The sequence below is a fragment of the Emydura macquarii genome, unplaced genomic scaffold (genome assembly GCF_026122565.2).
Source record: "Emydura macquarii macquarii isolate MOO-44397 ecotype Brisbane River unplaced genomic scaffold, CSIRO-AGI_Emac_v2 contig_2452, whole genome shotgun sequence".
In the NCBI taxonomy this organism is placed as follows: Eukaryota; Metazoa; Chordata; order Testudines; family Chelidae; genus Emydura; species Emydura macquarii.
Window position 1 is genome coordinate 1,969,480 of NW_027132589.1, and position 13,915 is coordinate 1,983,394.

The 13,915-nt window shown below is 44.6% G+C and overlaps 1 protein-coding gene across 1 annotated transcript; it reads right to left on the minus strand.

Annotated features, from left to right (window-relative positions):
• Positions 1–1,118: 1,118 nt before the first annotated feature.
• LOC137162707 (tubulin beta-2 chain) lies at positions 1,119–4,383 on the minus strand. The gene is made up of 4 exons (XM_067562609.1): positions 4,213–4,383; positions 3,168–3,276; positions 2,704–2,814; positions 1,119–2,413 (listed from the first exon to the last, which is right to left on the minus strand). Exons 1-4 carry the CDS (start codon positions 4,267–4,269, stop codon positions 1,353–1,355), a joined length of 1,338 nt encoding a protein of 445 aa, XP_067418710.1. The 5' UTR covers positions 4,270–4,383; the 3' UTR covers positions 1,119–1,352.
• Between the last annotated feature and the right edge of the window lie 9,532 nt (positions 4,384–13,915).

Sequence of the window (13,915 nt, forward strand, 5' to 3'; positions counted from 1 at the left end):
TAGTTTAGGGAGAGCCAAAGGATGTCTGGACCAGTAATTCCTTAGGATAGTATAGGGGCACTTTGCAAGGGGATAAAATTTTTACCCTCATGTTACCTACAGTCTTTAAGAGCCAAATTGCATCTTCTCTCTCCCCCTCCCCCCAGCCTGAGCAAGAATGATTTAGAAGGTTCTGTTCCTCTGACCTTCCTGCAAGAGTCAAGCTGCATTTCTTTTCACATTTACTATTAAAGTTGCAACCATAAGCAATGGTACAGGTGCCTAGATCTAGTGTGGGAGATAGAAACCTAGCCCACACTAAGATTCTTTTAAAAAAAAAAAAAAAGAAAAAAAAGTGTTCGCTCCACAAGGGCCATTAAGTTCTGTTTTGATTGTGGTGTGTTTAGCCTCCAAGCAAGTAGTACCAGAGTAATCCGGTTTGTCCAGAAGAGTAGCATGGTGGTGAATGACCTCCCTTAAAAGTCAGTTTAGTTATTTTGGAAAGTGTTCACTTTGGAGAATAAGAATTAAGTGCCTGAACAGCCTTTAGGGCATGAACATAGGCTCTCACCCATGACTACAGTATTGCTAATGCAAGTCCAACCTCCTGCGTCTCTGCACACACTTGTCCCATTTCAGAAATGGGAGCTGGACTGCTCATAATCATTCAACTCATGGGGAAGTGGCTGCTGAGAGAGTCTTGGAAGTCCTGTAACAAGTGTATTAAGAAGAGCTGTTGACTGACAAGGGAAGTCTGCAGCCACCCTGTGAAATCAGTTTTGACAAGTTAATGCTGTCTAGCTGACCTCATGATCACATATTCCTCTAAATAGAAGTAAGATCCTTGAGTGAAGTGTCTTGTTTCTATTAGTTAAAGCAGCATTTCCAACAACTAATCTGTTGGACTTCTACAGCAGGGTACTGCATTTTTTTTTTAAAACTCATGATCTCCAAAAAATTAACTCTTAATGACTAGAATGTCAGTGCAAGTGATTTGATAGCCTGAGAAGAGTTATGTACCAGTAAACAAGGTATTTCCTACTCACACGAATCGTATAGGTGACAGACTACACTTAGGGAGCTGGTTTCAGCTTTGTTTTCTTAGTCTGTGCAAAAAAGAAAAGAAGTCTAAGACACCATTTAGAACACAGATGCCTTTTATATTGAGAAGTTAGCCATTTAAACAGAAGAATTAGAGTTATTTTTGCAACTACTGTTACATTGACAGTCAAGGTTACAAAACTGCTGACAGAGGCAACAGTGGAGAGCACCAAAGGATAGAATTAAAAAGCATGCTTCAGTACAACCGTGAACAGACTTCATTCAGAACACTTGCCTGCTTTTACTAAAGGTTTTCCTAAGCCTTTTTAATCTTAAGCCTCATCCTCCTCTCCTTCCTCTTCAAATTCCCCTTGTTCATCAGCAGTGGCATCTTGGTATTGCTGGTATTCGGAGACCAGGTCATTCATGTTGCTCTCTGCTTCAGTGAACTCCATCTCATCCATGCCCTCACCAGTGTACCAATGCAAGAAAGCCTTACGCCGGAACATAGCTGTGAACTGCTCAGAGATTCTCTTGAACAGCTCCTGAATAGCTGTGCTGTTCCCAATGAAAGTGGCAGACATTTTGAGGCCACGGGGGGGAATGTCACAGACAGCCGTCTTGACGTTGTTGGGGATCCATTCGACAAAGTAGCTGCTGTTTTTGTTCTGGACGTTGAGCATCTGCTCATCCACCTCCTTCATGGACATTCGGCCACGGAATATTGCTGCCACCGTCAGATAGCGGCCATGGCGGGGATCGCAGGCTGCCATCATGTTTTTAGAATCAAACATCTGCTGCGTTAGCTCTGGCACCGTCAGGGCACGGTACTGCTGGCTGCCCCGGCTGGTTAGCGGGGCAAACCCTGGCATAAAGAAGTGCAGACGGGGGAAAGGCACCATATTGACAGCCAGCTTGCGGAGATCAGCATTCAGCTGTCCAGGGAACCGGAGGCAGGTCGTCACACCGCTCATGGTGGCGGAGACCAGGTGGTTGAGGTCCCCATAGGTAGGGGTTGTGAGTTTCAGTGTGCGGAAGCAAATGTCATACAAGGCTTCGTTGTCAATACAGTAGGTTTCGTCTGTGTTCTCCACCAACTGGTGGACAGAAAGGGTGGCATTGTAGGGTTCAACCACTGTGTCTGACACCTTTGGAGATGGCATCACACTGAACGTGTTCATGATACGGTCTGGGTACTCCTCCCGAATTTTGCTAATGAGGAGAGTTCCCATCCCAGACCCCGTGCCACCACCTAGAGAATGGGTCAGCTGGAAACCCTGTAGACAGTCACAGCTTTCTGATTCCTTCCTCACCACATCCAGGACAGAGTCCACTAGCTCAGCTCCCTCTGTGTAGTGGCCTTTTGCCCAGTTGTTTCCTGCACCACTCTGACCTAGAAGGCAGAGTGGAAAGATGCTAATTTAGTCACTAGAATATGAAGGAGCAGCTCTGTTTCATATACTGTTTAGGACAGAGCGTTATTTATATTACAGCAATAGTAGGAACTCCTAGCAAGGATTAGGGCCCCATTACGTTAAAAATGCTATGCAATGCAAGCCTCAGTTACCCACTTAAGTCCTTAGTTTCACAGAGCTATGTCAATTTTGTATTAGTTTTGAATAGATAGTGTTCAATTTAAAACTTTATGACAATAGTAAACTTCAGATGTATACAATTACATACCAAAAACAAAGTTGTCAGGTCTGAAGATCTGGCCAAATGGTCCAGATCTGACAGAGTCCATTGTGCCAGGCTCCAAGTCAACAAGAATTGCACGGGGTACATACTTATTACCTGTGGGAGGAATTTAAAAAACACAGATTACAGACTCGTAGTCAGCTATTTAACAAGCAGGCTACTGTGCTCGGAGCAGCCTCATCACAATTCACTGGAGCCAGACTGCTGCTGCCCAGACAAGTGAAGAAATAGGGTATTTAAAAAGAACAGCCTTGAGTGAAGTGACGACTTGAATTTGAAGTAGGTATTAAAGCTTTGCCAAGGATTTAAGAGCCATTCAGAGGGAACGTTTTACAAAGTGCAGACTGCACAGACGTTAATTACATATACCTCTGATGCGCCTATATGCTTTTAGAACATTTTATTTCTATTTCAAGAGGACACAGAGCTGTAAATAAAAATATAGTTACCAGTGGCTTCATTGTAGTAAACGTTGATCCTTTCTAGCTGCAAGTCACTGTCTCCATGGTAGCTGCCAGTGGGGTCAATGCCATGCTCATCACTGATGACCTCCCAAAACTGAAATGGGGTTTTGAAGAGGGCAGTTAGTCATCATATTAGGCGGTCAGGAATGTGATCCTCCCCTCCAGCATTCTTTCCTATGCCCAGTCTACGACCCTCCCCAACTCCAGTGGAGCAACCTAATCAGTCACTGCCCCTTGCTGACTGACACAGCAGACAAGGCGTTTCCCCACCAGAAGCAGCTGAAGGTGCAGAACTACAATTACAGCGATTGAATGATGGGGAAGACCAGCAGCAATATGGCAAACGATTTTGTTTTAAGTCATCAGGCAGCACGAGTGCCATTTATTCACAGTCACGGCAGAACACTGGAGCTGTGGGCTCTGGGAGGGGCAGAACACAGCTGCAGCATTTCAAGGAGAGAAGGGGGGGTCTAGTGGGTCTGCAATGCCCTAGATCTGCGAATTGCCAGACTATTTTGTCACTGACCAGGAGGGCGTGGTCGGTGAGTATTCGGCAGATCAGATCCATTCCTGAGACATCATCCCCTTGTGCAAAGGGCGAGGCAGCTGGAGCCTGCAGGGAGGCACCCGCTGGTGGGTTTGCTGCTGCCTCAGCGAGAGTGATAGTGATTCAGAGCACGGAAGCCAGCCCAGCCCGCCCTCAGCCCGCACACGGCCGGCACCGCTTATGTTCTTTGTGGCTCTCATTGAGGGAGTGCTCAGAGCATGCAGGTCAGCCCCAAACCGCGGCATAGCTTGGACACTAAAGCAGCCCCCCTTCGAAGGAGAGCCTGCTTTCTCCAGACCTTCCGAGTGAAATGAAATTAAACCCAGGCCACCCCAGCCATTCCTTACAGAGCAGGCAGCAAGGATAGCTGAGCATTAACAGCAGCTCTCCAGCCCCCACGGGGGAGCCAAGGAGCCGCCTCCCCTGCCAGCCACAGGGCGAGTGCCGGGCGGACACAAGCGGGGACCTGGCTCCGCGCTTTACCTTGGCTCCGATCTGGTTCCCGCACTGGCCAGCCTGGATGTGCACGATCTCCCGCATGGCGCCTGAGTCACACGGCAACAAACCCGCTCTGCCTCCGGCGCTGCTGCTGCTGCTGCTGCTCGCTCGTTCCCCACCAGCACCTGAGAGCTCCGAGTCGCGCGTGCTGCCCCTGCCCCAGACTCCCCGTTTATATAGAGGCGGCTGGTGGCTCCGCCCCTCTCGCGACTGATCCCCGCCCCCTCCATTCACAGCCCGGCGCCGCTGAAGCCTTCGCCATCGGGTGACGTAATGCGGGAGCCGGCTGGGGCGGGGCCTCGCGGTGCGCGGGGGGCGGGGATGCTGCATTGTCTCCTGCGCAGCGGGGGGGAGGGGGCAGCGCGGGGAGCAGCAGCCTGAGCCGCGAGGAGGGGGCTTGTCACACCCTGCGCGCCTCCTGCCCCAGCCCTGCAGGGCCCCCGGCGCGGTGCAAGGCCTGCGCTCCCTGCTCTCCCCCAGCCGTGCCGCAGGGCAGCGAGCGAGACAGCCCCTGCAGCCGGCACTCTCCACCTAGTCCCCTTTCCGGAGACACTAAAGACAGTGCTATTAAGACGGAGATCAAAGGGCACCTGGCAGGCGGGCAGGAGGTTGGCTGAAGGCCAAGTGGGCGGAGGGAGGGAAATCTCTCCCTGGCAGTGCAGGGAGAACGTAAGTGCTCTGCTGGCGCTCACACAAAAGAGTGACCGTCAGTGGGGCTGTGCGAATCTGCTCTACACGTAGATCGACCCGTCCGCACCCCTCCTTCCTCAGCCTTTTGTTTCTTCGAAAAGGCAGGTCCCTTTGTAGCAGCAGCATCAAACGCTGCAAGGTGCTGAGGGAGGAGGGAAGGAGACGAGGTCGCTGCAATTTCCCCTCCCCTCGCTTCCCACCCCCCTCCTCTTTCTACGGCTGAGATGCTAATGCATTTACAGAACAGTGGCTGTGAAATGACCTTCCCACACTCACCGAGCTCTGAGCCTTCAAGAGCCGCTACAGGGTGAAGGTTACAAGTGGTTTTTTAATATAAATCCTGGTTTCTTGAGGGACCCACCTTGCTACCTGGTGGAAAACAGGGACCGCTCCAAGATCAATACAGGAAAAAGGGCTCTTCTTGAGACCTCGGTGGATAGGCTGCATGCAGTTGTGTGATACGCAGCCTGCTTTTCAATGAGTGTTTAATATATAAACTCTACTGGCATTTCATTATTTGATTTTTGCTGGGGAGATTAAGGGAGTTTTAATAAGCTCGTTAGTTTCGTGCAACAAAACAATTTAAAAAAAAAAGACTAGAAAGAAACGTTGATTATTACTATATCCGCTCCCACAAATATACACATACACCATATATGCAATTAACTATTTCCTGAAAGGTGTGTCCAAGGAGGTGCTAAGGGATCCATAAGGAGATCAGAGGCCATTTTTCAGTACCGATGCTCGTGAAATTCATCAGAAAACTTTGCGACCTGATCTGCATACAATCGAACCTAAAAATATTAACCGCAATATACATTTTTTTTGCATTTAGACCTTCCTCACTAGAATGAGACATTGGATCATTTTAAAACAGCCTGCAGAAAATAGGATCAACCGCTGTGAGACTTTAAACCGGTTAATTTAGACAAAGCAGGATTTTCCACGCAGAGACTATGTTGCTAAAGGCTTTTTTATTTCTCTTTGCAAACCTTGACCTTATTTCCTCATATTCCATGAGTAATACTGCCTGATGTTTCCTAGGTGATGAGGTCAGCTTTTCATATTCCAACAACAGAGATGGAATTTAATTTTTGTAGCTGCTCCCTTGCCATGTAATTGACTAAACACTGACCTCTGTCCACATGCAGCTATTTGCAATCATTACCCACAACGCAGACTACATTTTCTTGTTGCATAGCTTTACTCTGAACTCTGCAACAAAACCGATCAAATTATAGCAAACTAGTAGCAATTTGTCATGTTGTTGCAGATATATCAGAGCCTGAGCGGCTAGAGAAGGTGGGAAGCTGAATGTGTGTGATCTATAATTGTTTCATCAGATTGCTTGCTTTTATCATAGTACACTCATATCCTGATTACTGTAGCAACTCCAAATATGTCAGAAAGGGGCAGGATTAGCAAAGGATTCAATAGTGAACATGGTAACAATGCAAGACAGAGAAATGGAACCTATGAACACTTGTAGGAGCAGTATCTTTTATGCTGTACTGGGAATGTTTTTCTGTGCTCAGCAAATCATGTAGGATACCAATAATATGGTCTATTTCACTTTACATTTCATTTGATGTCTACAAGTATAGTTATTTTACAGTGAATTTCCATTTTAGAGATTAAGCAAACCCAGAGCCCAAATGCATGTAGTGTTTAAATAGTCTAGGATTAGGAAGTAGCATATTTTCCCCTCAGATTTTAGCAAATCTTTATATTAATAAAGCTGGCAAATATTCCATGGGAATAAATGAAATGCAGCACAGTGTCCAGAATTTACATTAGCCATTTGCCAGACATTTTTCTTTTCTTTGTTCTGCCCTCCAATCATTGTCAATGACTAATCCTTCCTAACCTCCCGTATGCAGTTCAGTACTCCTAAATATTGAATATTACAGATCGGATGTTATGCTCTAAGAAGGTGTTCTGTAGAGCAATCCAGCCCATATATGTTATGATATCCACTTGTTTCTTTTGGCATCCTTTCCTTAAAACGCCATTCAACCTCCAAACTGGTCTGCTGGAAAGGGACTGAGTTAGGTTTTACCTTTAGTAAGTAATTTCAAAGACAATTACATCACTTATACACCCTGTAAAATCTGCTTTTACTGGTGTAAACGAGCAGCAATTTAATCATCTGGTTGACTACACTTATCAAACTATGTGTCGTTTTAATTCCAAGTGAACATTTTTGTGGCATGGTAAGCATATAATCAAACATCTAATTCTATAATTACAGTCCTTAAAAAATAATTTCCATTTTATTAAGTCTGTGTTCACCACACCACTAGATGCTTCAGGTGATGATTCAGAATAATGATTACATAGATTATTCCTAGTACACACTGCACTGTAGCTATGTATACTGTACTATAAAAAGACTGCAGCTTTCAATTAAATTTGCACTAATTTTGCTGTATAGATTGGCAGAATTTGTGTTACTAGTGTTAAATGTACTGCTGAATCCCATAAATTGCATATTGGCTAGCTTCTGGCAGGACTAGCAACAATTCAATGTGCAAAAGTGTATACAGTAGATACATTCTATTTGGGTATACATATTTGTGTGTATGCACACACACACACACACACACACACAGGTTTCCAGTATTAAGGTCAAATTATTTACAACCCCACTGAATTACAAATTTGAGAATAGGTTTTCATAAAATATGCACCCCAAATACAAGTATTTCTGAGCTGAAAATTTGTGGCAGGGAATCCTGATCTTTAAGATCTCTTACACCTACTTTGAGTTCATCCCCAAGAGCCAGAGGCCAAATTTTGAGCTAATCCAAGAAAACAATTTAGTAAATATTGGAAGAAAAAAAACCCACCCAAGTATTTACTCCTAAAAATGAACAATAAAAATGGGACAGGCATTACTACCTTCTATATCACGGCTTTATCTGAAGCCCATTGAAGTGAATGAGAATCTTTCCATTGACTTCTATGTTCAGTCTGGCCATACATTCAATCAAATTCCTCCTACAGCAGTTTCCTAGGCAACCAACGGAGCTTCAGAAGCAGGCTGCACAAAAAGGAAGGGAACAAAAAAAAACCTCTGCAACATTTTCACTCTTGTTCCTTTCCCACCATTGAAAAGCATTGCAAATGCAGGAGTGGGGAAACTGCTGCAGCAGAAACCAAAGAGCTGGCCATGGGGTTACACTTTTCTCCCCACTGTACTCATGAAAGGAGGAATAAGATGATGTCACTTGAAAGTTTACCTAATGAAGCTCAGAGGCTCAACCTGGTTTTATCCACTTTACCCTTCCCCCTACCCTTCATGTCCATGCTACCATCTCTCCAGCTGAGACAGGCTGGATGTGATCTCCTTCTGACCCTGCTGCTTCATCACTGGAAGTGCTCACTGTTAAAAGAGCATTGACTATTCTTCCCACAGGTTCTGAGAGTGTTATAAAGGTTATTTCCGTCCAGTCAATAAAAGCTCAGGAGAAGGAATCAATCTTATTTCATAGTAAGCAAATAACCCAAGTGTCACACAGCAGCACAGTTTGTGGCGCATGTTGCGGTGTCATTCAGAAAGGGTTCCATTTCCCTCTACTAGGGAAAATATGTTCTGTCCTCTTATGTTGCGATGCATTCCTGAAATTCTTCAAAGGAAGGAGCTGACACAAAGGTCTCAGAGCTGTGGACTGTGTGTCTTAATATAGAGCACAGTCCTGAATTACCTCGTTGCATGGCTTTTTAAAAAAAAATATTTCTTTTTATTTGTACTGAGGGAGTGCAGAGAGTCGGGATAAGATGCCCATTGTGGAAGGCCACCAACATTGGCCTGCCCCAAACAGCCCGTATTCCCAAAGGCTTACAGTCCAAACGCATATGACAGATGGGGGAATGGCCCCAAAAATGCAAGCACAGACAGCATGCCTGAAATCTGATCTTCATAGCTGGGCCCCTGTGTCTGTGCAAATTCCCCATTGACTTCAGTGGGACTGCAGGAGTGAATAATGGTCTTCCATGTGGATCAAATTGCAGCATCAGAACCTAAGTGATCAGGGTGATCTTATGTTTTAAATGTAAATATACATAAATTAACCTTAACGGCCACCCTGCAAAATTATAGGTTTTTACTGTCACTCCATGCCTAATTTTTATTTATTAATGCTTAAAACATATTAATTACTCTATTTTTTAAAATAAACACAACCTTTTCCTCCAGCTATTACACCTCTGCTCACTAATTTTTTGCTTTAGGTTAAAAATACAGAATTCCCCTCTCATGTCAAATCCCAACCAAAGCTCTGAGCCAAAACCCCACCCAGTATCCATTGAGATGGTAATCCTCAATCTCTCTCAAAAAGCTCTCATGTGTCTCCTTGTCAATAGAGCCAGAATACTCAGATGTCAGACTGCACTAGGTGTGCAGCAGAAGCAAACTGGGATTCATAGGGCACTCTGCATCTCCCAGGATGCACTCACAGAGTGAACTCAGTACTTTCCAGGATGTGCTGAGTTCATCACAGGATTGATATTTATTGTTTATTCTTTACTAAGTGTCAAAGAAGTGCCCTTATTTGGGCAAGTGACAATAATAAGTCCAGTAATGAATGGCTCAGCCCATATTTAGCTAATGAGAGTATAAGCCACAGAAAAATATCTAGGAGGAATTGGAAATGCTTTCCCTGGCTAGGCAGTTATTGAACAGTTAAAATCAGAGCACAGACAGTTTAGGGGCAGAGTTTCCATAGGTTCCACTAGGCCCCCCACCCATTGACAAATGACTCCTTGCTGTAATAAATCACATAGCATGACTGTGAAGCACAGCAAGGCGCTATATTGATGGTGTGGTGTACCAGGCCATCAGAAGAAATGCATTTTTTTATTCCTATGTGCAATGCTCCTCTGGTATAAATATTAATAGGGTTCCAGTATCAATACACGTGAGATGCTGATACAGCTGTTCCTAGATTCCTGTGGAACAAATTTGCTGTGTGCAAATGAGCAAGGCATGAATAATAACATTCACCTGCTAGTCTAGGTTATTCTTGGTGCTTTATCTCATAATCAGGTATTGATTTGTAATTTAAACAAGATTGGGCAAATCTGATCCTTATCTGCATGGCTAGAGAAATTGGTTGTAACTTGCAACATTAATGGGTAAATGTACTTTTGGAACAAGAGACATATACATGGATTGAATTAATCAGGTCAAAGCACGTGGTCATGCTGGTGCAGAATGCTTGGGCACAAGAAAAACTGTTTTGTAGTTACAGCCTTCCGGCTTTGATCTTATTTCTCTCTAACCCAAAGATTCTCTTCATATGCAAAATACTCAAGTAGTCCAATATGGGCCTTGGGTAGTAAAATGCTGCACTGCGACATTGGGAATTCAAGTTTAGGGATACATTTGGTCCATTGCTCTCTGAGCCAGCAGGAGCGGTGAAACAGTCATCTTTGTAACTGAGTTGAATGAAGCATTGTTCAGCTCTCTTAAGACTGCCCTGTTGCATAGAGTGGCTTCAGTGAGCTGCAGGAAGAGTCTAGTTATCCACCTAGCAGTTTTGCACGGGACAATTCTGCTGCTGAGTTACATCCAGCAGAGGTTGTGTGGACATGCTGGTGACATTGAGGTTGTTCCCTTAGAAGGATAAGAGAAAAAGGCAGTGAAAACTAATCTTCAAATCACTAGCATGCACATGAAACCCTCCAGTTTATTAAAAAATCATCCCTTAAAAACATTTAGTTCTTCCTTTTGCCTCCACAGCCCTCTCTCCCAGCTCCTGCCTTTCCATCCCTGATTCCTCAGTGAGCTTCCCTTTGTCCCCATGGCTCCCTTTTCTGCCCTCCAATGTCCTCCCTCCAACAATACCATAACTTCCCCTTTTCCCCTCTTGGAACTGACCCATATTCCTAGCCACATAGAGAGGAGGCGCCTCAGCTCTGCTTTACCAGCAGCTGTCTCTCAGCTTGAGGCTGAAGGAAGCAGATCTGGAAGCAGGCTGACTGCAGCTGAGAAAGGCAGAGTTCAGGGGTCAGTGAGCAGGTGTTGCTATACTCTGAGCACAGCAGTCTTGCGCTACCACAGTCCCAGGGTCTTAGCTAGGTCTTCAATTACTTGGATTTAATTTACAGAAGCTGGCAGAGTCCTAGCCATATTGAGGTCTGGTATACACCTAAACCTTCAGTCAACCTAGCTACAGCATGAGAGGCTGTGAAAAATTCACCCTCCTTGGAAGACATAGTTTAAGCCAACCCCATTGCTAGGTTGACGGAGAATTCTTCTGTGGACCTAGTTATTGTCTCATGAGGGTTTGGCTTTACTACAGTGATAGAAAAACCCCTTCTAATGCTGTTACAAGTCGCTATGCTACAGTGGCTGCAATGCTGCAGCTGTGCCACTGTAGTGTTTATAGTGTAGATATAACTTCAAATGGCAGGCAAATCTAAAGAATCATCTCCAGACTTTCTCCTTATATGTGTAGGGTGGGGATGAAGTAGAAGGAAGCAGGGAGCAGGGTGGAGACACAGGGCCTCTGTATGGGAATGGCCTTTGCTGTGATAGATTTGAGCATTGCATAGATCTCAGGAGGAGACTGAATTTTGGAGACTTGTCTTCCCCAGGTGCAGTTCTGTGTAACTGAGTGATCTATCAGGCAGAAACTCATGAGTCCAAACTTGCAATGTTCCAAGTTCCCTCTGCACAATTAATGTGCATAGTTAATTAATAAGAGCCCGATCCAAAGCCCAATGAAGTCAATGGGAGTTTTTCTATTGGTTTCAATGGACGTTGGATCAGGTCCTGAATGCACTAAAAGTATTATTCCCAAATGCAGTGAATTCCTCTTACCATGATTTTTCTATTTGTCATCCACTACAGTATTTCAGGACAATTTCCGCCTGATTTGCATCTGCTCCATGAAAAATGCATAAGAGATGCATGTCACATGGAACTCAGTGCATGCACACAGGCATTACAATTCCTGCTGAGCAGAGCCGCTAGTATTCTGTGATTCCATAGCTATGGTAGCAGCAGCCTGCTGCATCACCCTTTTCAGACAAGGAGACAAATTGAAAGGGGGTGTGTGATTTCTGGCATTTTCTGTGAAGAAGAGGGGAAATCATATTTATCAGCTAAGAGTTAAATGATGTGACTCGGCATTTTTGAAGTAAGACATGTAGCCATACTAAGCCTGTTGGAATTCTGTCCATTAATCATTTAAAAGAGATAGCATAAAGACCAAATTCTTCTCTCATTATACTGGCATAAAGATGGAGTAACTCCCTTGGCTTCTATGGAGTTACTCTAGCTTTACTTTCAACATTATTTTGCACTGTTATCTATAAATCAACCCTAGATCCTGGGAATATGTCCCATAAGTGATGTCTCTAGAAAGCATATGCTATGTAATAATGAGTGATGTACACATTGCAGATACCCTGATTAGATGCTGAGAGTAGTGGCTATCAGGCCCATTTGTGCTGGGAAATCGTACACATCTGTGTTGTAAACCAACAGTAGGGACTGAACCAGGAACCTCGAGAGCTTGAGCTAAGGAACCATGTCCTTTGTCAACCAGGCACAGAGAGGGGAACACATAACTGTGACAGATGTGGAGCTGCTCTGTAACAAGTTATGAGGGCTGTATGTTGACCTGATTATTGGGATGGTTACTGTATGCATGGCTATGAATGGCTCAGGTTAAGCCACCCCATCGTAAACACTTGAAGGATGTTAAGGGATGAAACCTGGAATATTAGCTTTGAAGATTTTTACCTCCTCCTCCTCTCCTGCCAACCAGCAAAACTAGTTTTGTCCAGAAAGGCTGAAGCCTGGGAACACAGAAGAACAAAGGAACTGGCAGTTCCTTTGTTCTTCTCTCTCTCTCAAGAGAGGGAGGCTTTGTCTGGGAGAACCGGGCTAAAGTGCAGGCACCCACTGGAGTGTCTGAAGAAGCAAGGCCTGCCTAGGTTACCATCGGGAGATGGCAAGCCTTTAGGTAAGACAGACATGCGTGGAGGCTGTTTTTGTTTTAAAATCCCTTTTTTTTAAAACCTCTGATGCTTTGTTCATACTGCAAAACAAACAATACTTTCCTTTAAGAAGGATGTTTTGTCACTGGATACCACTGGTCACAGACTCCTGAAGGAAAGAACCATGGGGCCAGAACTCAGTCCAACCTACTGGATGAGCATGATTGATAGCCAAGGTGCTGTGGCCCAGGGCCCAGTCTGAGAGCGGAAGAATTGCAGAATTCTGCCCCAGTAGCTGTAAATGCATGAGGCTGAACCTAAAGGGGTGAAGTCAGCAAGACCATGTACGGGCCAGAGGTGCAGCTAGCGCTATAATCACAACACTGACACACATATATTACCAGCGGGTTACATATTTTCTTCAGGACAAAGAAAGCTCATCCCAAGTGTCTGAGATGCAATTTGAATCCTAGACAAGCCCCCACTTATGTGATGACCACCGTCTTGGTAAACAGCATGGACTGAATAAGTGACCTCTAGATCAGAAAACACATCTCTACAACTTGAGATAAAGAGCTATGCTCCATATCTGGGAGCTGTATTAGATAAGGAGACACAGAACACACACACACACACAGATATTTCTGACAAGAAATATAGCAGGATACAGCATCCCTTTCCTATGTTATATTGGGGCCAGGGATATAATTTAGAAATAAGGGGAGGGAGAAATTCCCTAATACTTTCTCTTCCTTCGCTTTTTTCTTACTCATTACTTTTCTTGGCTTTTCTCACCCTTTCAAATGTTCATTTCCATTAGCCACTCCCAATTCCTGCCTGTTTTTCCAAGTCCCTTACAAGGTGGGTCACAGGTATGTAACCTCCCATTTCTGGTGCATATCTTGACACCACTATTATCAATAGACACTTTTATACACAGAATGGGGGCATTAGAGCCAAAATTTGCAAGCTGCTTTGGGATCCTTCAAAGTGAAAGGTGCTATATCCATGTAAAATATTATTAGATGAACCCAGTAGGGAAAAATCT

Excerpts from the sequence above, each read along its gene's own strand:
- LOC137162707 (XM_067562609.1), bottom strand. The coding sequence starts at position 4,269 with ATGCGGGAGATCGTGCACATCCAGGCTGGCCAGTGCGGGAACCAGATC. Across the intron at positions 2,815-3,167 it reads TTACTACAATGAAGCCACTG|GTAATAAGTATGTACCCCGT; the intron begins GTAACTATATTT and ends TTCCTCCCACAG. Across the intron at positions 2,414-2,703 it reads ACCTGACAACTTTGTTTTTG|GTCAGAGTGGTGCAGGAAAC; the intron begins GTATGTAATTGT and ends TCTGCCTTCTAG.